Source organism: Canis lupus, chromosome 10 (assembly GCF_048164855.1).
Source record: "Canis lupus baileyi chromosome 10, mCanLup2.hap1, whole genome shotgun sequence".
Lineage (NCBI taxonomy): Eukaryota > Metazoa > Chordata > Mammalia > Carnivora > Canidae > Canis > Canis lupus.
The window spans coordinates 52,828,663-52,854,679 of record NC_132847.1 but is presented as its reverse complement, the minus strand read 5'-3'; the positions used below and the strand labels follow the sequence as shown (position 1 = coordinate 52,854,679).

Below are 26,017 nucleotides of genomic sequence, written 5' to 3'. Positions count from 1 at the left end.
CTTTTAGATATACCATACTTTGTTTATCTATTCATCCGTCGATGGACATTTGGGTCGTTCCACTTTTTGGTTATTATGAATGATGCTGCTATGAACGCTGTGTACATACATACTCCTCTGTTCATCTCTGCCTAGTACTTAACTCTAATTTTGTTGTTGCTTTGTGTCCCTTTTCCTTCACAAGAATGTGAGCTCTGCAGGGACCTGAATCGCCAGGCCCTGGTCTGCTGCTGGGCACCCTTGTTGGCCCTTAGTAAACATCTGTTTGGCAAAAAGGTGACTGATGTTAGGGTGATGCCTTAAATTATAGTCTTTCCTTGAGTGGGTGCCTCTCAGGTTTTATCAAAGTCCATAAGGAAAAATGGATTTGTGTCCAAGAATTCCCTCAAAAAATGTCTGTCTCTGAGCTTTTACCCAATCTCGGTGTTGCACAGACATCTTCCCATCTTCCTTCTCATCTTCCTGCCTCAGACTCAGCTTGCACACTCCCAGGGATAAGGACCTTGCTACCTTTTAGACAGTATTTCAATCACACATAAACTCTGGCTTGGAAGTTTTGCCTTCCCATCCTGTAGCTCTGTCCCCAGAGCCATCAGGGAAGATAGCTGCTCCTCCTGGCATCTTATCCCCCAGTGTGTTCTGTCCTTCATGATGAACAGCCCCATTCTCTCCTCAAGGCCTCAGGGGATGAATGATTCCTCTTTTGACAGGGCCCTGGGTGGCCTAGCCCTTGAGAATACGGAGTTCTTAGGTCTCAGCTCTCAGCTTCCCCTACCTGATTAGAGCACTGCATGGGCTCTCTAGGAGGGAGACCCTAAGATACCTCATGCCATCTCTAGTAGGGGTCAGCAGGGGGCACTCACCTTCCCATTGGTGGTGACTGCCGCAAACACGGTAGAAGAGTATGGTGCCCAGGCCACATCGCCCACAGCTGAATTTAGATCATAGATGAACATTGGGGTCCTGCAGTGGTGGAGGGATGGAAAGTTCACCACACAGAGGGCTCACAGTTCTGGAGCCCCACAGGCCCCAGCCCAGGGTGGCGACTGAGGGAGGGCATGTCTCTCTCACTTGATGGTGTGGTCCCAGATCTTCACTGTCCAGTCGGAGCTGCAGGACATGAAGACCTTGGTGTGGTATGGGCTCCAGGACACAGCATCCACCGCCATGTTGTGGGCATCATAGGTGTCGAGGAATTTGCTGGAGTAGGATTTAGAGCACTGGGGCAAGGGTGAGGGTGGTGGGGGGATCAGGGATCAGGAACAAGAGAGAGGTCAGCAGCCACCACTTCCCTGGGGGCCCTGGAGAGTCAGAACCTAAGACTCCTCTCCTGTCCCTACATCATTGACACAGCTGAGCTGGGGCCGGGCTGCTGGCTTCTCTCCTTGGTGCCCTCAACACAAGCAGAGACAAAGGAGGGACTGAATGGGTTGGGAGTTTCCCTGGAGGGTGAGAGACAGTGTGTAGTCTGCCCAGAGAATTCCAGGCCAAGTTGAAAAAGCCTTCTCTCCCGGAGTCAAGGCAGAACAGGTCTGGGGGCCCTGGGAGAGGTGTGGCCTAGCTTGTGTCCAGGCCAAAGCCTATGGGCAGACAGACAGAGCCCTGGGTCCACTTACAGCTCACAGATAGAATCCTTGCAATAGTGAGAAACATCCCACATTGCTCAGGTAAGAGCAGGCACAGAGCCAGGAGCAAGTCCCAATCTCATGATTTCCCATGGGTTTCTGGCCCAGACCAGCATGCCCCTCTCTCTCCCTCCAAGAGACTGTGTGACTGACTAGTCTCCTCCCTCCTGCCTCTCCCACGCTGCCTTTAGGACCTTGTCGAGGGGGTGGGGACCTCTTTTGCATTCAGACCAGCTCTTGCGGGCCTCAGGGCCTCCTGGGAGGCTGCCTGTAATTAACATTCTGAGTCTTTTGAGCCTAAGAAAAGCATGCAGCAGAGCTATTTCTGGATGGATGGAGGTTCAGAAGGATGTTCACCTACTAACTCTGGGACCTGGCAGAAACTGGCCATGAAGTTCCATCCTACTGGCTGGAACACACCCAAGATCCAGAGAAAAATTTTCTTGTTACCCAGCCTTTAAAGCTCAGCTCAAGTTCAGATCTCCTCCAGGAAGTCTTCTCAGAATGTTCCCAACTCCCCCCAACCTCCACTCCCACTTCTATTTCCTCTACTTCTAGGAAGGGAGGGAGGGCAGGCTGAGGGAAAGGTGCCAGACTGGACTAAAGTCAACCTCTAGATTTTTATGCCCTTTTCTGCAATCATCCCCTCTTCCTGCCACCCAAGCAAGTCAAAAATACTTTCTTTTCTCCCAAGAAGCTTTCTAGAACTGATTAACCCTAAGATCTGTCAGAATCAGGTCTGTTGAGAAGGATAAACTCCCATGGTTCTCGGGTCTAAGAAGCTGGCATAGGGCAGCGCTACCTCACCTTGTAGATTTTTCCCTCTTCTGTGCCCACTAGGAACATATAGTCGATCTCTTTGTGGAAGTCAAAGGCGGTGCCACAGCCTTGGGAGAAAAGGTAGAGCAGCTTTAGCCCAGTTCTGGAGGTGGGGGGGAGGCTCCCAGTAGGCCCCTGTGACAGCCTGAGCCCCAGCTCTAGCCGGGGCTGGGGCCAGGCAGGGAACAGAAACCGGCCGTTGGCCTGCTGCTTGTCCCAGGCAGTTGGGACTTTGCTAACGGCCCGGGCTTCTGCAGACAGGCCTGGGGCCTGGGTAAACAAGGCAGGGATTGATTTAAACAGGGTCAGGGTCAGGGCAAACAGGGACATGGTCTGTGCAAACAGGGATCTATTCTGCATAAACAGGGTAGGAATTGAGTAAACAGGGATGGGATTTGGGTAAACAGGGGCCTGATCTGCATAAACAGGACTAGATCTGCATAACAGCACCTGATCTGCATAAACAGGAAAAAGGGTCTGCAAACGCGCCTGGGATCTGCATAAACAGGGAGGGTCTGCAAACAGTCAAGCTCAGGAGGGCAGTGCCAGGTTTTCCCATTACCTCCTGTCCAGCTTCTGTCTAGCACAAGCAGAGGAGGGAGCGCTTGGTAAAAGGGGTGGGCCACCATCCCTGACCCTCGTGGGGCCTGAGTGAGGTGGCCTGCCTGGATGTGAGGGACCTGGGGTTCCTACCCATGGTGTGTAGCTGCAACCCATCGAGACCGTCCGTGGTACTGCCCTCCGCCTTCAGCTTGATGACATCTGTGTGAACCAGCTCACTCTGTGGCAACAAGGGATGGGGAGGGTGCATGGGTGGGGCCACCTCCATGAGGTCCAGGGCTGCTTTAGCCGGTCAGCTTCCCCCACTCCCTGTCTCCACCCCCACATGACCCTTTCTGGGAAACGAGCACCTTCAAGAGTGTCCAAGACACAATCCTGCCATCAGATGACACAGAGAAGAAGTTGAGGTTGTTGTCCATGTCATCCTTCTGCCACCTGACCTGAAACAATCCCAATCTGTGAGCTGCGGGACACTATAAAGTGGATGTTGAGTTGGGGCTGGGAGCCTAGCAGGGCTCCCGCCATGTGAGCTTCAGAAGCAAGTTCTGGGAGCCCATTTCCCAGAGTCCCACAGTTGGCCCTCCCTCTTTCCTTCCACCCATCTCTGTCTCTCTCATCCCTCCCTCCCTGACGGTCCTGAGCTAACAGTGCCACTTGGGGTACTGCCCTAATCCACTGGCGTGGCAGTGGAGGTGCCAAAATCCTCCCTGGGTTGGACTCCAGGAGCCAGTTGTAGGAGGAGGGTGGTGTCTCTGAACTCATCCTCCTTATGTAGACAGGGCCTGGAGAGGACAGGGTCCATCGACCAGTTTCCTCATTTATAAAACAGGAACCATAATAGCACAGATTTGTTATAAGAGCTGAATGAGACAACAAACATGAGGCCCTGATCTGATAACACTCCAACTATTAAAGGTTCAAAAAATGTTAGCAAATATCCTCATTATGACCCTCATCCTAGGAATTGGGGTGCCAGGGTTCTGCAGGGGGCTTTTTCTTGCTTGCTTGTAGGGTAGGGAGAAGGCCCCTTCCCCTCCTCTTCCAGGCTAGCCTTTCCCTAGGCAGCCTCTCCTCTGTTTCTGCCTTTACTTCACCATTAGCTCCCGCTCCCAAAATATTGCTCTCAAATCTCAGATTTGAGCCGCCTTTCTCCATCTGTGATTCGATTCGGGGTTAATAATTGTGCCCCACCCATCTTCTCGGGGCTGGAGACAAACATATGGGAAAGTGTTTTGGAGACAGAGCTGTTGTCTTATGAAGATGACACGCTTGAGGCTCAAGTTTCTGTTGCCAGATGTGGAGGCCTGGCCAAGCCCTGTCCCAGAGAGCCTGGGTGGGGCTGGGTGCCCAGAGCTTTCCACTCTTCAGCTCCCTTCAGACCTCCCATGCTAGGACCCTGTCCCTTCCCCCTGGCACAGAGGCCTGGTGAGGGAGGACAGAACACACTGCTGCTGCCTGTGACCAGAGCTGTCACCATGGCTGTGGAGGGGTGTGGCTGGGAGGGAGAGGGGATCGTCTGTCCCTGGCCAACCCCCAGGCTTGGCTGATCAGAGCTGCAGAAGGGCTGGCCGGTCCTGCCTGGGCCTGTCTAGGCAGCTGGCTCTTTTTTTCACTGGGGGGGCCTAGAAAACTACAGAGCCTCTGAGGTATAAGTCAGAGCTGGCCCTTACACTGGGACCTCTTCTCCTTCTGTGTAAAGATAGTCTCTTTAAAGGGGGGAGGGGACAGGGGGTGTCAAAGGCCAGGCTGTAAGAGGCGCTGGGGAGCTGCAAAGGGAAGTGTTTAATGAGCAGCCGCCACATGCATGGAAATTGTAGTTCACACCCCACTTAGCAGCCTGATGCCCGATGGGGGTTGCTGTGTGTATTTGCTAGTGAGCATGTACGTGTGTGTACAAGTCACACGTGTGCTCCTGGGGTGGAGGCCGAAGGGTAGGAATAAAGGGGGTGGGCAGGTGGTAAGTGGGGGTTCAGGGAATGAATGAAGGCCCAGGACGTATGTGGTAAGCAGCAGAAGGAGCCTGCTTAGCTGATTGATTCCTTCTCTTCTGCAGTATCTGATTAGGGCAGACCTGCTTGCCCCTCGTCTCTGTTCATCTATCCTTCCCTGCTCCCTTCCCCAGTATTGCACAGAACACACCCACACCCACAGAGTATTGCTGGTTGAGGCTTCAGAGAGGGGCTTGAATAGGGCTGGGCTACCCAGAGGGGCTTCCTTGGGCAGTAGCCTGTGCCGTGGGCTTGGAACCTAGTCCCCTTTGAACAGACAGTTCTCTCCCTGACTCCAAAACCTTCCATGGCTCCCTGCTGCCAACAGAACAAAGTCCTTCTGCCTCAGCCTGGCATTTGAGATCCAAAATAACCTCTCTGCTCTCCCCCAAGATACAGTCCCCCCTCTTTTTTTAAAAGATTTTTTATTTATTCATTTGAGAGAGAGAGAGAGAGCACAAGCAGGGGGAGAGGCAGAGGGAGAGGGAGAAGCAGACTGAGTAGGGAGCACTATGTGGAGTTCAATCCCAGGAACCCCAAATCATGACCTGAGCTGAAGGCAGATGCTTAACTGACTGAGACAGCCAGGCACCCAAAGACACAGTCCCTTTAAGAAGGACCTAGACTCTAGTGTTTCTGACATGCCATTTACCAGCCTAGCTTTCCTCCAAGCTCTAGGCTTACACAGCCTACTGCCTGTAGGACACCTCCTCTTTTTTTTTTTTTTAAGTTATTTATTTAAGTAAAATTAAAGGGGATCCCTGGGTGGCGCAGTGGTTTGGTGCCTGCCTTTGGCCCAGGGCGCGATCCTGGAGACCTGGGATCCAGTCCCATGTCGGGCTCCCGGTGCATGGAGCCTGCTTCTCCCTCTGCCTGTGTCTCTGCCTCTCTCTCTCTCTCTCTCTCTCTGAGACTATCATAAATTTTAAAAAAAATTAAAGTATGGTGTTCTTCTAGCTTCTTGTATTAACTTCTGTCCAAGCCTGTTCCTCCTCTGTCATTTCTACCTCTGTGGGTGCTCTCCTGGGTGGTGTCCCAGGTAGTAGCACCAATTCTTTCCCTTTCTCACATCCATCTAATTTCCTTCTATTGATTTTCCTGCCTCACCAGAGCTCACCCTACCTTCTTATTTCTATCTCCACTGTCCCTGCTGTAGCTTGGGCTGCAAAGTCTCTCACACTGCAGTGAGAGGACATCTCCAAGACATGAACATGACTGTTACTTCTCTGTCCCAGACTCTCTGATGGTTGGGCAGCCATTTTCAAACCATGCTGGAGGGAGCTCTGAGCAACCTCATGAAAGTACCTTCAAGGACAGGGCAGTGATGACAGGGGACCCTCAAGTAAGCAGGAACCTGACTCACCAAAGCTACCCCATTCCCACCTCTAGCACTTCATTTGAAACCACTGACTCAAAGTCCAAGCTTCTTTCTCGGTAGAGAAGCACACTCACACCTGGTGCCTGTGCTTCCCTCAGGCCCTTTGCCACCTTCCCTGCCTCTCACATGTGCTCCAAATGTGTCGTTCCCGGCCCCCACTCCGCCTGATGTCTCTGTGTCACTGCACACGTAACCCCTTTGTACCCTTCCTCATCTGACTCATACTTTTTTTCTTTTTTTAACTAAAATCTAGACTTCATTTGAATTTCTTAGTTTCCTCCTAATACCCATTTTTGTTGTGTTCTAGGATCTCATATTACATTTAGTTGTCATTAACTAATACTTTCTCATCCCTTACCATTCAGCTCAGGTGTTGCTTCCTCTGGGAAGACCTGGCCCTCTTGCCCCTTCTCCCTATCCTGGACAATCTATATGTCCTTCCTCAGTACCCCCAGGAGCCCATTCACAATTAGCATTTTGCCCTGTCCTGCTTAACCCCTGGCTGTGCTTATCTCCCTACTAGGAACCCCAGGGACCAAGCCCTTAAGCATCCTCAGCTCCCAGAGGAGTAAACAGAGGAGTCGCTGAATAGAGAGATGAATGAGGAAAGGGGGACGGAATGAGAGGCAATGAGGGAACAGGAAGGCAGGAAACCAGTGAGGGAGTGAGTGCCAGGCAGCCCCTCCCATGTCACAAGCCAGTCCAGCCAAGAACTCTTGAGTTTTTGGTTTTGCAAAGGCACTAGCCTGTTTTCCCAGCAGGGTGGTGGTGGTGGTGGTGGTGGTAGTGAGGGGGGACAGAAGGCCATCCCTGTCTGGGTGGGTTCCAGTCTCTCTGGCACCTGCCCAATGAAAGCCATAGGGTATCTTCTGCATGCACCATTTCTTTTCCCAACCTGCTATTTGATTCAGAGAACACAGCAGAGTGGTAGCAGGATGGTTGGCCTTGGCCCGTTGCCCTCTCCTGGGCTTGAGGAGGGTGGTCAGGCCAGTTACAGATGCTCTGTGCTTGGCTCTGGGCTGTCTGAGCTGGGGGAGCAGGGGCAGGCCTGGTGCTGGCTTAGTCTAATCAAAGCAGGTCTTTTCTCCTCTTGGGTGTTTAAAGTCTTTGCAGAGATCCTCCTCATGTCTAGAGACCTCTGTGTGCCTGGAGGCAATGAATTGGAAGGTGGGATTTTCACAGAACTCTTGAGACTTGAGCTTTGGCCTCTGCTTTGGTGGAAAGCAGGGGGGAAGATTTCTCATGGGAGGGGGCACCTCCCTCTCTGTGTCCCTGGTTCTGGGAAAAAGATAAAGCGGAGAGGGCATCAGGTCCCCTATGCCTGGACAGTCCCTCCTCTGCTCAGGGAGCTGAGTGGTCTGGGAGCTGAGAGCCAGTGCCTAGGGCAGGTGTCCACGTGACTCAGGGAGCTCGGGACCAGAAAGGCAGAAGTACAGTGCCTGCCTGGAGACTCTATCAGGGCAGGGGGCCAAGGAAGATGAGAAGACAGAGTCCCAGCATGCCTGATGAGCCCAGAGACCATGGGAAACTTAAGGCAGAAATCCCTCCTTAGATTTGCCCAGACCTGCCCATGGGTAAGGGTTCGCAGCCTCAGAAGGAGGGGGCCTGGGGCACCTGGGTTGCTCAGTGGTTGAGCATCTGTCTTCGACGCAGGTCATGATCCCAGGGTCCTGGAATCAAGTCTTGTATCAGGCTCCTGGTAGGGAGCCTGCTTCTCCCTCTGCCTATGTCTCTACCTTTCTCTCTGTGTTTCTCATGAATAAATAAACAAAATCTTTAAAAAAAAGAAGGAGGTGGACTTTTGGAATATGGTAAGGGGAGGTCTGCAAAGCCAGAGCTAAGAGACTTCCTGAAGATGAAATATGAAATCCACTCCCAGTGCAATAAGATGGGAGACATAGGGTGAATCCTAGCTCCAGTGTTGGAGTAATGGTCCCCTCCTATGCCCGTCTGGAGAAGAGGGGTGCTACAGAGAGGCCTCAGGGACAGACCTACCAGGCCTTACAGCTCTACCCAGAGGACAGACAATTGGCAGCACCTGTCTTTGTCTGGGAGTTGTCCCAAATCTAGCCCAAATGGCAGAGGAGAGCCCCCATGGGGAGACGAGGAAGCCCATAGGCAGGGAATTGGAGCCCTTGATAGACTCAGCAGAGGCCTGTCAGGCCTTGAGTCTTCCAGCCATGGGCTGTGAGTCACTGACTGCTGCACCTAAGAGAGCCTTAGAAGACAGAAGGGGCCCTCCTGATAGCAGCTCCGCAGCAGCAGACCCTTCACCTCCTGATTATCACCTTCTGCCCTTCTCTGCCCCTTTGCACACCCAGATCCTTGGACTCTAAGCTAGCGCCTGTCATTCCCATCCCCTTGCCTGTGGCCTGTCCTCCCCAAGGTCCCTCCTCCAGAGGTTGCATACCCACTTCTCCCACCGTGGTTCCAGGCTCACCTGCCACACAGGGTCTGTATGTTTGCCAGACTTGGCTGAGCTGCGGAAGGAGGGCTGGGAGTGGGGCTTCTTGAGGTTGTAAATGGCCACATTACCATCATAGTGGCCTACCACCACCAGGTAGGGGTGGTCCACGTGCATGTCGAGACACATGATGCCGCTCTCGCTGCTGAAGATATATTCAGGGAAGCTGGGGTTCTTCATGCTGTAGAGCAGCAGCATGCCCTGGCTCTGCTTCATGAAATCATCTGTCCCAGGGAAAATGCCAGGCTGTGGTGGGAGGATTCAGCTGCCCCCCTAGCCCCTCCCCCACTGGGTAGACAAGACCGGCCTGCTGTGCTTGTCAGGGAGGGTGGGATTCCTCTCTGGGCTTCATCTTCTCTGTCTCAGAAATGGAATCATGAGACTTGGTTTACCCCTTCTAAGGGTTCACAGGAGGATAAGGTGACCAGGCTTATCTGAGGGATGGGCAATCATTCTCCTTTTCTCCCTGGGGTACAGGAAAGCAGGATGCAGGCTCAAAGAGCTTCTAGGTGAAGAGTGTGTGGGCTTGGGAAGAAGCAGGAACCTCAGAAGAGGAACCCAGGGGCAGGAGTTCGGTTTGGACTAACGTGGAATTCTCTATATGAGTTCCAAACTAGCCATCTATGGACATCTTCCCATACCCTCTGGGCCCAGGGTCCCCAGCTATAGACTGCTCTCTAGATCTAGGCATGCTCCCAGAATTGAGAAGTCCAAGGCCAGCCAGTCAGGCTTCCACAGGCCACTGTGTCACACTTCTGGCCTGAGCACAGCTTTTGGTGATTAACAGTGGACCGACCACTCAGCAGAGGCTTCCTCCCCACCTACCCTATGTCAGGCGAGAGCCTCCCTCTTTCTTTCACTGCTCATGTGGCATCCATAATGTAGTCACTGAACAGAATACAGTCCTAACTCTCAGTCCAGCTCTCCTGCCACCACCAGTTCAGGACCCTTCCCAAGCTCAGGAAAGGAAGAAGTCTAGAGCAGCCCCCCATCTTGGGGACTCTAAGCTAAGGGAAACTTCTAGATGAGATGAGGGCTCACTCCCCTACCAGGGCTACTTCTTTTGTCCCTGGTAACTGCAGGCCTAGGCCTTCCAGAAAACATGGCCAGTCCTGAGGTCTTGAGCCCATGGATGGGAAAAATGGGGAGACTGCCTCACCCTGATTAGTTTTGCTGAGTCATTCTTTCTTTTTTCTTTTTAAGATTTATTTACTTATTTTTGGAGAGAGAGAGAGAGATCATAAGCAGGAGAGGCAGAGGGAGAAGAAGAATCCCAAGCAGAGTCCGTGCTCAGAGTAGAGCCCAACGTGGGGCTTGCTCTCACGACCCTAAGACCAGGCCTGAGTGGAAACCAAGTGTCAGATGCTCAACTGACTGCACCACCCAGGTGCCCCTCTGTCTTACTTCTAAAGCTGCCCCTTGCTCAAGGGAAGAAGTGCCTGGGCTGGACTCAGGGACAGTATTGGTTGGGTTCCCTGGGCTCTGGGGATGAGCTTGGCTACAGCCAGTTGCCAGATATTCCTGCCCCAGACACTCTGCAAACACCATGTGGTGCTTACTGGGAGCCAGTACTAGGGAGCGAGTGCAGCCAGGAGCCAGGCTGACCTTAGGTAGGTAGAGTTAGAAACTGAGGCAAGTTGGTGTGCTCACCAGAACAGTTCTCTATGGGGAAGCCCACCTTCCCTTGCTAATCCTTACCAGGTCTGGGATCCCTTTTGGGAATCCCTCCCCCTGATCACTTGTAAAGGAGGCTTCATGTGCCAGGAGGGGGTTGCTCCTCTAGTGGAAGGTGCCAGGGTACAACTTGAGGCATGGGAAGGGCACCCAGTGGTTGAGGAAGGACAATGCTCTGCTCTGGAGAAACGTCTCACAAAAGAGGAGGAACTGGGCCTTCCAGATCTCCCAGAGCCAGGGGGGTTACCCTATGCCTGACACTATCTCAAAGTCAGTAGGAACTGGCCTTCAGGTGGAGTGGGGAGCTGGCAGTCCCTCACTCTGTAGGGCTCCTTCTGGGTGGGCCCTGAGGGCTGACCCTGGTTGGGAGAAATTTGTAGCTGCTGAAGGAAGTGATCTGTCCCCTCCAGATCATGCAGGGCTTGGACTGAGGCAGTGTGACAGTCATTTGTAGTTCCTTTTGTTCATCCCACAAATCCTGGACCTCCCTGTGGGCTGGATCCTGGGAGGGACAGAGACACTCCACTGGAGATGTAGGCTTGCCCTCAGCAGCCCCCAGTGTGATGAGAGAGCCCCATCCCGCAGCCGAATGAGACCAGCACCTGGATGGGTAGTGAGTGGTAACTACCAGGACACTGGTGAACTATTGATGCCCTTAATGTCCAGTTTGTCCTTGATGTTGGGTGGAACTGACATAGGATGAGTGGGTAGGCATCCAGATGGTGAGCAAACAAGTAAGTGAATGAGTAGAGAGTGATTGATGCTCGGGCTGAGGACTCAGACTCTCTCCTTATCTCATCAAGGGGCAAAGGTGGGTATGACCCTCACACTTGTTCCTACTATGGCACAGGCAGGACCTGGACCCTCAAGAGACAGCAATGACCCCCTGCGTGTGTACAGTCTTCATGACTAGTGAAATAAGAAAAGGGGGGGGGTAAGAAACCCTAGCCTGGCTTAATAGCTCTGTAGTGAGGACATCTCTGATCTGCTCATAGAACCACTGAGACTAGAGGCTGGACTTTTGGCTCCTGATTTATATAGAGAGGTAAACTGAGGCCAGAAGGAAGAAATGGCGTGCCTGGCTGCATCAGATCCCTCACATGGTGTTTGCGTCACACAATATCTTGTTTATAGCTGAAATTACACTGCACTGATCTGGTCTTTATGTGGAGATGGAGAAAGGAAGGGGACACTAGACCTAATGGTGTGGTGGTAACTGGCAAAGCCAGTCCAATCTCTTCAGAATCTGGACTAGAGAATGTGTAAAGAACAGGGCACTCACACATGATAAGGGGAAGCTTCTGGCAGAGAGAAGCATGGATTTCAAGAGATGGGGACACAGAGAACATTCAATCACATGAAGACCTTAGGTCCTGTCTTAGTTCTCAGGCCACATACATCCTGACAATAAGCCTCTTGCCCTTGGTGGTCTCTCTTACTTGCAACCAAATGAGTCCTCCTGATATAAAGATCATGATTTCTTTTTGTTCTTTCTTTTTAAAGTAAGCTCTACACCCAACATGGGGCTTGAACTCACAACCCTGAGATCAAAAGTCTCGTGTTCCACTGACCGAGCTAGTCAGGTGCCCCCAGATCACAGTTTCTAATCATGCCTAGACTATATGTTTCCTGAATTCCAGTTCAGGGTTCTGTCTTCCAAACCACAATGGGAGAACACAAAAAACTCTCATTTAACTGGTGCTTCCTTTCCACCCCATCTTATTCTATGATGTTCTCATCCCTGACTCTGGTGGCCCCTGGGAGACCTCACTATTCCATTTTCTGAGTATACCCAGGTGACATCACAGCCCAGACCTCCAACAGTACCATCATCTTTTCCAGAAGTCCTAAAATTACATCTTCACTCAGGCCACCAGGGATCCCATATGATATCACTGCTCAGATAACCAGCAGTCCTTAGTGACTTGTCTAGTGATCATTTCCCAGCTCTCCAACATTCCCAGTATGATATCACCAACCAGGTCACCAGCAGCCTAGTACATCATTGCTCAGCTCTCCAACACTCCCATCACAATGTCACCCACCAGGAGTCCCAGTATAACGCTGGCATCAAGGGGTATCTATAGTGCCTCGGTTCCCAGTGGAGACTAACTAGAATCTCATCAGGCTCTAGGCTTACAAAGCCCTGGGCCCTGAGCCCCGGGGGTATCTTGTTCTGAATATCAGAAATTCCCTGGTTTCTCAAAGTAGGACTGGAGGGTCCAATGACAGATGGGAGCCCCCAACCCCACACTCCACTGTATAAAGAGGCAGAGACTCTGAAGTCTGGGGCCAGTGAGGAATTCCTGGTTCCTCTGAGCTACATGATTTCAGTAAGTAAATGTGGCTAGGTAGAAGAGAGGAGAAACAGAGGAAAGGAAAGAGAAAGGGACAGAGGGAAAGAGAAGAAAAGAGGGAGGGGAAGGGAAAGAGAAAGGAACCATTTGGTCTGTGACTCTGAGACAGAGGGAGAGGGCTGCTGGCTTGGCATTAGCTCCACTTTATGCTCTTGCCCTTCTCCAGGAAGGCTTCCAGATCATTCAGCCTCTCTTCTGTGTGTGGGGCCCCTCCACTCTTCTCTACCTGTACGTTGTTATTATAGGTGGTCATGAGTAGGTCTTTCTGTAGCCTGCTGCAAAGGCTCCATCAAAGGATGGAGTGAGCACGGCTTAGCCCAGCAGGTTTACTCTCTCCGTTGGGAGGGTTGCCTCCTGCTACCCCTTGCCTCGGCTAGATCACCTTTAAAGCCTGCTGACTCTGACCTTCCATGATCCACAAGATTCGGGGAAGGAGAATCAATCCCCTAGTAGAACCTGATCTGGCAGCTCTCAGAAAACCATGGTGTCAGGGAAGGAGGGCTTAATGCCACCATAGACCAAAGCCCTCACTCCCTCAGCTCCCTATGGTGGGGCCCTAGCAGAGTAGTGCCCAGTGAGGAGTGTGGATGGATGGGTATCTTCTTGAACTGGCAACCACCAGTGGGGGTCTCAGTCCCAGAGCTCTACCCCTGCCTTGCAAGTAATAACTCTAGATCACAGGGGCCATTCTGGAGAGTTCTGGCTATCAGAACAGAGGGGAAGCCTGGGCTCTTGCTCAGGATTCAGGGAAGGCAAGGTAGACAAAGGGCACGTTAGGGTACCAGGTTAAAGCCAGGTCAGTGGTCAGAGGGAATTGGATGCCAAGCTGCAGACAGGTTGCCAAGCCAGCCTCAGACAGCACACCTCCTCCTTTCTTACTGTGGCTTTCCAAAAAGAGTCCAGTCCAGGGCTGACTCCAAGCCAGCAGCCATTTAAAGACTCCCTTATTAAGACATGCAAGAGGCATTTGGAAGGGGGCTGTGGTAGGCGGAATAACAACCCCTCAGATGTCCGTGTCCTAATCCCTAGAACCCATAACTATGTTACTTAGCTGGCAAAAGGGATTTTGCAGGTCTGATTAAGTTAAATACCTTGAGATGGGGAGATTATCCTGGATTATCTGAGTGGACTCAATGTAATCACAGGGGGTCTTATAAGGGAAAGAGGGAGGCAGGAGACTCAGAAAAGGAGGTTGAGAATAGAAGCAGATGTCAGAATAATGCACTTGCTGGCTGGAAGGGGGCCATAAGCCATGGACTATGGGCAGCCTCTAGAAGCTGGAAAAGGCAAGGACATGGATGTTCCCCTAGAGCCTCTAGGAATGAAAGGATGAAGCCAAAACCCTGCTGACAACTGATTTTTGCCCAGTGAAACCCACTTAGGCTTCTGACCCCCAGAAATGTAAAACAATAGACTGATGTTGTTTTAAGCCATTAAGTTCATAGCAATTTGTTACAGTAGCAATAGGAAACAAATGTAGTAGGCATTCAGGGAAGGTTGACCCAAACTCTATTTTGAGGAATCAGAGAGAGAAGCCCCATAGATGATACCTTTTCCTGGGATGGTTTAGAAAGAGTGTCCTTAGAAGTCTGGGTGATGGATGCAATGATCCCCAGCTCTTCTAGTGACAATAATGAAATCTTTCCTCAGCTTCCCACACCCAGCCTTGCCACCTGGGACTCCAGGAGCAGAAATGCCCTTTTAGTTAGGATTTTCACAGTCTCCAAAAGCAGGGACTAGCTCAAGGCTGCACTAAGACAGGACATCAGTGCTAGAGGGTTCCAAACCTCTGGCACGGCCCAGAGGCCCAGAGGCCGTAGTGCCAGGCTGGGTTCTGCCTCCCAGGCAGCTGGGCTTTTCTGAGCACTTTCCTCCAATTAGAAATCATATTTAAACAGCGTAGGAAATAAGAGCAAGGCCTTGGAGACAGAATACATCAAGCGGGACATTTAATTTGATTTAGGGAAAATGAGGCAAACATTTGAGAACCTACATAACTAACCAGTAATTAAACTAACAACGGGAATGCCCTTGCACTACAACCCGGCAAGCACAGTGGCCTTTATGGACTGTATTTACAAAGAGACCTGACAACATAATTAGTCCTGTAAATTTTACGCAGCCTGCAGCTGAGGAGTGATGGATTTTGTGTGTGGAGGATGAACGGGGAGAAATGAGGTGGATGAATTTCCATTTTCAGTAAATGAAATTAACACTGCTTAATTAGTGAAGCTGACAAATAAATGATCAGGAAAGATTTAAATCCCTACAAGTGTATCCTTGGCCTTGGCAGGCTCAGAGATCGGCCAGGATGTGATCGGACAGAGTGGGAAAGGGTTCAGTGCTGGGACTCAGGGCCTGACTTTGGCTCCTCTTGAGGGCTGCCCTCAGAGGGAGGCTGGGCTGAAGTGCAGCTGGCTCCTCTGTCTTTCTTAGGGGTGGCCCACCACGAAGCTTCCCCCTCATCTCTTGTGAGCTAGTCAGGACCACACAGAGTGTCCAGGATCTCCTCCACCATCCCTGCCCAACGGGCCATGAGGAGTTCCCATTTCCCTGCTATCAACTGGCTAATGGGCTGGAAAGGATCCCTTCAGTGTAGCAGGCCGATATAATTGCATCCCAGCTTTGCCCCATGGGCCACCCCTTCCTAGACTACTTTCCCTTGCCCTCTGGCAGTGTTCCTCCATCTGCTTTCACCTGCTCACAGCATCTCAACTTTGCTGAGACACAGGAGCCTGGCCCTAGGGGGCACCCCAGTCTCTGCTTTACATGCAGCTTGACATGCCCACCACCTCATCCCCAAGAGCCACACAATGAAGGCAAGTCAAATGCTTCTGTACTATTGCAGGCAAGTGCCTGGACTCCCTTTTCCCTACCTCTTGCTCCTGGCCTGACCTGGCTCCAGCCACCCTGCTCTGTGCCCAAATAGAATGGCCACAGCCCTTCTTAGGCATGTGCCTATGCCTGCCAAAGTCCTGCTTAGCTGCGTTATAGAATAAATATCAGGCAAAAGGAGGCCCGAGCTGAGTTCATCAGGGTCAAATCCAACAGTAAACCCACATTCTTCCTCCAGTGTTTGTCTGTATGAGGCAAAGTCTGATGACAGGAGGCTGGCATCTGGGAGTTTCCAAAGACAGTGTGATGGATGCTGGTGAGCCAGCTGCTCCTCACAATGACCTCATCCAGTGACTAGGGTGCCCTTTGCCTGCCTCAGCTTTGCTCTCTTTTTTTCTGGGGGGGCCTCTGGGCACTCTAGAGCACAGGACTCCCAGAGGTGATCTCAAAAGTGAATGCAGGAGCCCTTCCGAGTCCCAGATCAGCCTGGTTCTGCTTGGGCCTCTGCAGAGTGGTGCTGAGATCTGCAAGGCTCTAGCTGGTCGATAACTCCTTTGCTAGTGGCAGTAACAGCAAATACCACCACTGCTGCTTCTGGGGCCTGCTCTCTAGAGTAGGTAGGGGACTTATCTGATTCTCCTCCATCCCTACGGCCCTCTCTCTCTGCTTAGGTCCCCTAAGAGTCCTGCGGGAAAGCCAGGGGACAGAATGGCAGACAAATCAGCAATTACTGTCCTTTACATGTCAGTGGTTCCTATAGTTCATAGGGCCCATTTGCTTTTCTTTCAAGTGAGTCTAGCAACAACCCTGGATGGAATTCTGGCAAGTGTCGCCTCTTCATGTCACCGACAAGGAAACCAAGGCTCAGAGCAGCTTATGTCCTCAGGTCACACCACTGGGAAGTAACCCTCTAGGCAGAAGTTCTACAACTGACTGGTACTACCCAGGCATGTGGATGTGGCCAGCAAGGGACAAAGAGGCCCTTCCTGGGTGTATGCTTGCCTAAAGGAGGCTGCTGGGCCTGTCAGGCTTAGGGTCATCTATTCCTGACTTCTCCACCACTACTGACTAAAGCTGCCCCTATGGATAGCCTCTGCATGACCCCAACCAGCTGCCCCTGCTTCTGGCACTGGGTGGGAGGAGGATGGGGCGAGAACTGATGTGGTTTCCCTCCCACCTGCTAGGGAGCTTCCCCCACCCTCGCTTCAGTCCTGGGCAGAGAGCCTGAGCTGAGAGCAGCCTCACAGGGGGTCCACACCCACTCCTGGGAGGGCCTGCCCAACCCCCAGGCCCTGTTCCAGGCCCAGTAGCTGCAGCAGAGGGGGAGGAATGTGCTAGTTCCCTGCCAGAGGGGGAGGGTGCTTCCAGCTTGGCAGCAGCCCACCCTCAGGAGTGGGGACACAAAGCGGGCATTTAGGGCATCCTCAAAGGCAGCCCAGACCACGAGACTGGGAGCAGCTCCAAGGTCTCCTCCCTGAGAGGAATAATAAACACCAACTCCTCCTTGCCCTCCCTCCCACTCCCCAACCCTGGTCAAAGAAAGGGCTGGGTGCACAGGCAGTCTGAGGGGTAGGGACCAGGAGCTTGCACGTCTGCCAGGCAGCAGAAGCTTGGAGAATGGAAGGGTTTTCTGTTCATAGATGCTGATCCTCCCAGCCAGAGAACATGCTGTTAGCCTGGAGAGCTGCAGCTAACATGAAGTGTGGGGCCCTCTCCCGTTAGGAAGGGGGAATGTCCAGCCCAGCACAGAGGCAGGGGCTTCTGCTGGGAACATGGAAGATGAAGGGAAAGCAACCTACTACACAGTTCCCACACTGCTGCCTCCTGCTGTGGAGAGACGGGTGGGCCAGCAGGGGCAGCAACAGCCTGGACAATAAACAGTCTTCCAGGGCCCTGGGGCCAAGTGAAGAACATGAAGCACCTTGCCTCACTCCTGCCTGCTCCAAAGCCGGGTCAGGAAAGTTCTCGCTCGGCTTCACCATCCACTCTCTCCCCAGGTCTGGTCTAGCCTAACTTCTCATGCTTCCCAAACCCACTTCCCCATTCCCACTCCACAGCTGTGGTCAAGGTCCTGCCATCTCTTTCTGAGGAGCCTCACCAGTCTTCTAAGTGGTTTCCCAGCCCCCAGCCTCATGCCTGCAATACCCCCCTGCTCTGGTTCTGTCCCTGCCCTTCTCAGGTTCCTTCAGTGACTTCCCCTCAGAAGAATGTCATAAGACTGCCCTCAGGAGAATTTCCAAGCTTCTTGAAATAGCTTATCAAGCCCTTTGGGGGCCAACCCTGACTCCTTCAACAGTTTCATTTCCTCCCATATCTCTTGTGCCTCTGGACCTTTGCATATGCTATTTTTTTCTGCCAAAAGTGCTATCCCCTCTTTCTTCACGACAATAACACCTTCAGGGCTCACTTTGGCATAGTCCTTCACCCAGCTCTAACTGCTGGTTGGATTGTCGGTCTTTCCCATTAGACTGTGAGCTCCTTGAAGGCAGTGACTACATCTTAGTCATCTTTCACACCTCACAAAGAGCTCTGCACTGAATAGGTACTAAAGTGTTTGCTGGTTGAGTGAGCAAATGAAAAAATGCCAGATTACTTACAGGAGCCATGTCCCACTGCAAATAGATCATTGTACTTTGGATTCCTGCAAAAGAAATATCAGCCCATTGGCCCAGGAAATGAACATGGCTTTCCCATGGACACAACACTGATGCCTAACTACACTGCAGACATCTACTGTTGACTTTAGAGACCTGGGCTGATCCCACAATCCCATAAGAATCCCAGGTCCATTTTTTCCTCTAATGCTACATATCATCCTCAAGGTGGTTAAGCGCAGTACAAGTGCCCTGCTCAGGCGCTCAGGGGCTCTGGGTTTGCGGCAATGTCTATACTTACCAGCAGAGGGCGGTGACAGCCAGGCGCTTGGCTTTGTCGTTTTGGAACTTCCAGAGCGGCAGCAGTGTACCCTCCTGGTCTCGGTACTCATCAGCAGCATCCTCGTAGTACTTGAAATCTTAAATGCACCCACACTGAATCAGCCCTTGGACTGCCATTTTATGGCAAACCCATGTCTGCCACTTTCTGTCTGTACCTCCTTGGCCAAAACAGGCTCTGTGTTTCAAAGTGGGAATAGTAATAGTACCTATCTCGAAGGACTGTTGTGAGGATTAATTATACTTAGAAAAATACCTGGCACACAGTAAGCTTTGTATATGTGTCATTGTTACTGTTCTCACTGCTATTGGAGGCAAATTACAATAAAGTAGCCATGTCCTCCTAGATAAAATCCCAGGTTTGTCCATCTTTACATCCGCTGCTATGCTCCACTATGGTGAAGAAAGCTGCATGGATCCCTGAACTGGGTTCTCTGAACTCAAGTTCATCTCCTGCCCTAAATGATCTCTGCCTCCTGCTTCCTCTGACTTAGGTAGAAGCACCATCCATTTTACCACTTAGCTAAACCGGAAACCTGGATAATCCTTGACTAATCTCTTTCTGTCATCTCTCATATTTTCTTTCTACTTCTTTAATCCATTCATTTTTTCCCCCAAACCCATAGTCAATGCCCAAGAACCATCTCCTAGGTTATTACATCCTCCTCCTAATTGGTCTCCCCACCTCCGATAACTCCTCCTTCAGTCTGTGCTCCCCAGAGCTACCTGAGTGAAAACAAATAAATCGCCTCACCACACTACCTCCTCCACCCCACTGAAAATCCCTCCATGACTCCCTTTGTACAGGGCTTCCTGGTCAAACCAAGACTCCAAGCCATGACTTCCATGGCATTTCCAGCTAAGTGTTCATGTAACCTCTATATCAAATAGTGTCTAAAATGTCCCGCTCTTCCATCTTCCTGGCAGACTCCCACTCACTGCAGATCCTCTGTGATTAAATTCCCTCTCCTCTGTGAGGCCTTCATTTTCTTGCTGAGCAGAATTCATTTCTTCCTCCATTTCAGCCTTGCCTCTTCTCTACTGAAATATCTGTCACGCTGTATTGCTTCTATTTATCCTTTTGCCTGTCTCGCCTACCAGACAGCTCCTGAGGAGCAGGCAGCTTGTTATATTCATCACTGGACTCGAAGTGCCTAGCACAGTGCCAGCCACACAGCAGACACCCAATGACTGTTCAAAGAATGCAATGAAATAAATCACCAGAAGTGAAAAGTTTCTCAGTCTTTTTTCCAACCAAGGGTGACCCATTAGAAAACTAATGCTCTCACCCAACATGGTCAAGGACATGCCCAGGCACTGCCCCAGCCTTGAGGTCATGGAACTACACTCAAACCTCAAAAATATCTCAGAACAACAACAAAAAATTAGAGTGATCAGAGGCATGAGCCTTGATCATATCAGAGATCCCTGAGCTTAGGCAATCTTTGAATATACCTCATTTCAGAGAGGAGATTAATTGGGAACACTTCTCTGCTTTCACTTCTTCATGACTAGATTTTCCCAAAGGGAAAAGAGTATGCAATTAAAAAAAATCAAAGTTCAATGCATTTTTATGTGATTGTGTTCTTATAAATGAAAAAGGTTCACCAAGGCCAATTTCTCCATGGATATTAATAGTGTTTGCAGCCCTTTCGGTGGGCTGGTTGGAGAGGCTGGGTTTCAGAAAGCCAAGCTGTGTGAGTGACAAATTCATTCACAGCTGCTGTGTACTTTGACAGCTTTGAAAAGCACTCAAGGTCGTTTTCCAGCCTGAATGATAACAAGGGGGCTTGTTTAGGCTGCTGGTCTTGGCAGCCTTGGTTTCTATGTCCCATGGGTGAGCAATGAGCATCAAGTCACCAAGAAGAGCCCTAGGCTGTCAGCAAAGGAGACCAGCCAGCAACGAGGAGCTGCCAACTTTGGGGAGGCAGCTGCTCCAAATAAATGCACAACCTCTTAGGGAAATACAAGCCACTTGGGAATGTGCTGTTCATGCCATGGGAAGGATTCTGTTTCCCTGGCTCTGTCAAAGACACCAGAATTTCCCAGGCCCCCAGGATTTAAGCATTTCTGAATCAATCTCTTTCTTCACTTCATTACTAATTAATCACCAGCATAGACTTATTGAATGTTTATTTGAAATGTCTCTTCCAGCTCAGTGGCCCTGTAGCATTATGCTGAAGGGCTTAGGCTATGGATCCAAGGGGCCCATGTTCAAGTCCTGATTGCTCCACTCACTCCTCATACTAGCTATGGTTTTGAATGAGTGGCAATAGTCCAGATTTCTCACCTACAAAATGGAGAGAATATTGGTATCCATCTGACAGTGTGGAGGTCAGGACGATATAAAGTAATATATGCAAATTGCACAGCACAATGCCCAATATATGGGTCATTCCTAGGGAATACTGGTGCTGGTTTTTCACTATGGTAACTGCATCCTTTTCTCCCCTGGAAAAGATATGTTGAGGCCCATTCCACCCCACACCTGAACCTCATCTTCATCTCTGTCCCTGTATTTGGCCAATCACATCCTTCTCTGGCCATGCTCTCACTGGGCTATGTTCCCGCCTGGACAGTATCTTTAAACTGTCTGCAGGAAAAGCTCGGATTCCCTGAGATATTCTAGGTCCTTCATTAACTGGCTCTAATCACCTTCATAACCTGAACTCTCCCTACTTTCCAACAAACCCCTGTTTGAGTCACTGAGCCAGCTGCCCTTTGTCCTCAGAGTCCATTCCAATTTGTTTTTACCACCAAGTCACTGCTCATGCTGTCCCTCACCCAGTGAAAACATCTGCCTTTCTGCTAATCTCCCATTCAACCTCTGCTTATCCCTTGGCATTTAGCTTATCCCTCCCTGCTGCCTTCCTTTACTGCTGCCACTCATCCCTTCCTCCATTCCTCCATTCCCCCAGAGCAGTTTCAGTCTGTATTGTAGCATTTATATTGTCTCCAAGATGGACACAGTAGAGACAAGAATTAGGAAGCTCAAGACCTAGATTTGGGTCCTCTCTGCCATTCACTAGCCAGGTAGATTTGGATTTAGCTTCCTCTTGTGTAAAGTAGGGGTAATACTCTCTGCTCTCTGCCTGATTCCCTGGGCTGTTGGGAAGTGATCCATTGGATCACTAATGTGCAGGTGTTTTTGCTGCACCATTGTCAGATCTCATCAATAGACCCATTTTTTTTCTTATTCCATTGTTTGTAGTAGACCTGTGTATGCCATGTCTTCCAGGTGACATCCAGAGGAGGGAAGGATTAGTTTTTCTCCCCCTTGCATCTACAGACCTAACATGGGACACTCATGCCTTATGCGAAGAATTTTAAAAAATATTTATTTAATTTAGAGAGAAAAAGCACAGAGGTAGCAGAGGAAGATGGAGGAGAGAAGCAGAACCCCACTGAACACAGAGCCCATAAATCTTGATCCCAGGATCCTGAAATCCTAACCTGAGCTGAAATCAAGAGTTGGATTCTCAATCAGCTGAGCTACCCAGGCACCCCATGAGGAATTTTTTTGTTTTTGTTTTATTTCTTTTTTTAATTTTTATTTATTTATGATAGTCACAGAGAGAGAGAGAGAGAGAGGCAGAGACACAGGCAGAGGGAGAAGCAGGCTCCATGCACTGGGAGCCCGACGTGGGACTCGAACCCAGGACCACGGAATCACTCCCCGAGCCAAAGATGCTCAACAGCTGAGTCACCCAGGTGCCCCATGAGGAATTTTTAATACAGGCTATAATAGTAGTTGTCAGCACTTCAAATCTTACCTTGAGCAACATCATCATAAGTGTTCTGGTTGACCATCCGCTCCACAATTTTAGCGGCCTGAGTCACTTTGGTGATGTCATCACTCTGTGGAGATAGAGAGGCCACAGGTCCTCATACTAGTACCTGGAAATGTTATGCCTCAAGCCACAGTCAAGATGTACAATTGTGTCTCTGACACCACCCACCCCAGATAACTCTGTAAAGATATCTCTTCATGTGTCAAGGACCAGCTCACCTCCCCACCCCCTTTTGGGAATGCCCAGCTCATAAATGGCACAAGGAGTCTGCAATGCCATACTTGGCTCCTGGGCACAGCCTGCCTCATGATCTTTCATTCTGAGCTTATTCAGAAGGCATCTTGGAGTACAACATAGGACATTGAAGAGATCCCAGGAAGGGTGTTGGAGGGAAGAACAGAAAAGGGAAGGTAAGAGCCTTCTTCAGTGGAGACAGAGAGGTTTCACCATTTCAGGAAATGACAAAGACTCCCATTAAAGAGAGCTTCTGGTCCAATTTATTTAGTTAAGAGTTGAGGAAGACATAGAAGCCCAGAGAGGGGAAGAGATATGCTTGTATACCAGAAGTACAAGGCAGAAATGACTCCTAATCCAAGACTTTGCCCACTGCAGGAAGGAACCAGATGAGTGGGCAGCTCAAGGGGCTCAACATGGCCAGGTCCATGGCTCTTGAAAATGAGATATCCCAGGAGTGTCAGCATCAGGTGGTAGAGCTACACAGACCTGCATTCCCTTCCCATCCCATGGATTAGGAGCCAAGTGGCAACTTTAGGCAAGTTATTTCTCTGAGTCTTAGAGTACACATGATACAGCAGGGATGAATAATGGCACCTGCACCATAGGGTCACTGTACCATACTAGCAACTGTACATAATCTTGGGTTGTTACAATAATCTTGCAAAGTATCTTTAGGATGTCTTTCCAATGAGGAAACAGGTTAGAAAACCCCAGCTAATAAGTAGCAAAGACAGGATATAAACTCAGCTCTGAAAAAAATAAAAAAATAAACTCAGCTCTGTGGACTCTAGGTCCCAAGCCCTCAGCTTCACACAGAAAGCCAGTCCCTCACTAGCCTGAACACCCTTGCCTTATCCTGGCAGACTCAGGGTTTTTGATGTGCTCTGAAGACAGAATGTGGTGGACTTCAGTCTCCCTTGTTCTGGATATTATGCTACTTGAACAGACATTGCTTTTCATTAGTTCTGACTAAACTTGTGGCCTCTGAACCCTTTCTCCCATTCCTGTCCCAATCTTTCAGATCAGACAAACTTGCTTTCATTTCTGTACATTCATCCAAATCATGAATGAGACAAACTTGAGATCTATTACTCCAGGGTATCATGGAATTATTCCACTTTCTCCCTTCCCATGTACTTGAGTTTTATATCAACTTCATCAGATGCAAGTCACTGAAGAAGAGGTCACTCTTCATGCACTGGGCCTAAGCAAAGGGCCACTCTATTTTACAGACAGCCAGGACCAGTTCTTGGGATTCCCAATTAAAACTCAATTGCCTTGTGTAGTGGTTTTACACTAAGTATTCAGTGTCCTGCCTCCACTGTAGCTTCTTCGTTCAGAGGGCTGGTATCTTCCTGCATCACAGCCTTCAATGTCAACCAAATTGGAAGATTCAAGTGTAGTCCTTCTTCCCTGGGCATGTTAGACACCAAGTCTGATAGACATGTTAGGCACCAAGGGCTTGGACCGAAGGACAATTTTCAGCCACAGGGACATTTCTTCTGTTTTCTAGGTCCTGGCAGCTGCAATTAAGGTTTCTGCAATAATGGTCCTAGCACACAGCCTATAGCCAAACAGCCTATAGCCAAACCATTGATGGATCTTCAAGTGAAATGTGACCCAGGCAAATAGCCCCTCTGAAGCTGCTAACTTCTAGGTAATAGTACAGGGGAAGTCAGGGGTCTTGACAGGGCAACCCATGGGGCAAGGACTTCATCTTTCACCTCAGGGTTCCAGTACCCAGCATGATCATGATCACAAGTGCTTGGTCTGTAGTTGAATGAAACTGAATTGAGGCAGTTCATATTAAGCCAAGGCAGGGAACCCTCAAAGCTCTTGCAAAATGTGATTTTTATCAGGGACATGGATTTGAGTGGAAGTGGGGATACCTTAGACAAAGCAAAATTTCCTTTAACTCGTCTGGTTTCTATAGCAGAGCCACTTCCCAGAGCTGCCTGGGAACTCTCCAAGGTGCTGAACCCAGACCTAAGCTTCCTGTGGCCCTCATCTTTCCCACTCCATTGCAGGTCAAACTCAATCTGATATCCATACTGCGACTCTGGCTCCTGACCCAACTTTCTCTCTGTTGAAGGGACAAATGTGGTCCTTCAGCACTCCCCGTGGTGATCTTCCCTGTGGTGACCTATCACTATAACTTCCATGATGATCCCCAACCTATACAGGTTATACCCACAGTGAGCCCCCCAACTATTACCTCTATAATGACTCCTATATGGTTCTTTACAGTAAAAATCCAGCCAGACAGTAAAAATCCAGAATGACCACATCCAGTGGCCTGGACTTGCTGGTGACTGTGATTAGCTTTGACTTGGCTCCTGGCCCATAAGACTCACCATAAAAATTGGGTACAAATAAACACAAGGACTGAAGGTCAAAGAGCAACTCACTCTCCCAAACCCCAAGAGCCCTGCTCAGGGAGGTAGTGCCTTATTTTCATATCCCACACCATCCTGAGAAGACTCCTGAGCTCTTTCAAGGTGTACATTGGGCTTTCAATAACATTTATGTCTTCTGTTGCCCCATAACCCAATAATCTTGAATCCTATACAAGATTGGAGAGACATGTGGATTGCCAGAGGCTGTAAGTCTTCTCACATGTTTCTACAAGGAAAGAACTCTTCATACTTCAACATTAGCACTCCCCTTAAGGTCTGTGACATTATTTCAGATAGACAGGCTTCTCTACCCAGAGACCAAGATCCCACTCAGTTATTCTCTGTGACAGAGCCATAGGAACCTCCATCAAACCTGGGACTCCATAGATGTCATCTTCCTCATGGCCATCTTCCCCATTTTTTTAGCCACTGGTGTCTTTGCCTTCTCTTTCTCTTTGGTCTTTTCCTGCTTCTCAAGCTCCTCTACATAGGCATCATAGATCTCCCACTAGGCAAGGGCAAGATGAGAAGGATCATCACAGGGCAAAATCTTCAGCCAGCCAACTCCTATTCAGCTTCTAGAGCTTGAGGAATAGATTATATCAACCCCTGTCACATGTCTCTATAGCATCCCCTACTTGGCCTACTGTAGTTATATATTCAATGTCTATCTTCTCTGCTGCCAGCTTGAGGACAGGAATGAAGGAGCTCTCAGGGCACCTCTGGGATGAGCTTTCCACCTCAGGCTCAGTTATCAGCTGGAGATCAGTATTGTTCCAACCTACAGACCCCACTAGGCAAAACAAATGGGCTAGCTCACATTTTTCTTGGTGAATTATAAGACTCTGAAGTAGAATATTTTAAAAATGTTTCCCCCCATGGAGATGTAATAAGCTTTACTAGTTCATGTTGGTCAGTTCACACTGACCACACCTTGTGAGCATAAAAAGGTAAACGAA

At 50.0% G+C, this 26,017-nt stretch overlaps 1 protein-coding gene across 12 annotated transcripts in view; it reads right to left on the bottom strand.

Moving 5' to 3' along the window:
* DNAI1 (dynein axonemal intermediate chain 1) overlaps window positions 1-26,017 on the bottom strand; it is a 124,618-nt gene that overhangs the window by 5,090 nt on the left and 93,511 nt on the right. For 9 of the 12 annotated variants that reach the window (XM_072841710.1, XM_072841711.1, XM_072841709.1 and 6 more), the window contains 10 exons: window positions 25,432-25,566; window positions 22,408-22,492; window positions 18,597-18,714; window positions 18,299-18,342; window positions 8,782-9,059; window positions 3,356-3,445; window positions 3,138-3,225; window positions 2,433-2,512; window positions 1,072-1,220; window positions 864-963 (listed from right to left, as the gene is read on the bottom strand). In XM_072841710.1, the coding sequence (XP_072697811.1) occupies window positions 864-963; window positions 1,072-1,220; window positions 2,433-2,512; window positions 3,138-3,225; window positions 3,356-3,445; window positions 8,782-9,059; window positions 18,299-18,342; window positions 18,597-18,714; window positions 22,408-22,492; window positions 25,432-25,566 (1,167 nt within the window). The remainder of the gene's footprint in view (window positions 1-863; window positions 964-1,071; window positions 1,221-2,432; window positions 2,513-3,137; window positions 3,226-3,355; window positions 3,446-8,781; window positions 9,060-18,298; window positions 18,343-18,596; window positions 18,715-22,407; window positions 22,493-25,431; window positions 25,567-26,017) is intronic. The other 3 variants (XM_072841712.1, XM_072841716.1, XM_072841721.1) reach the window with 3 other exon arrangements.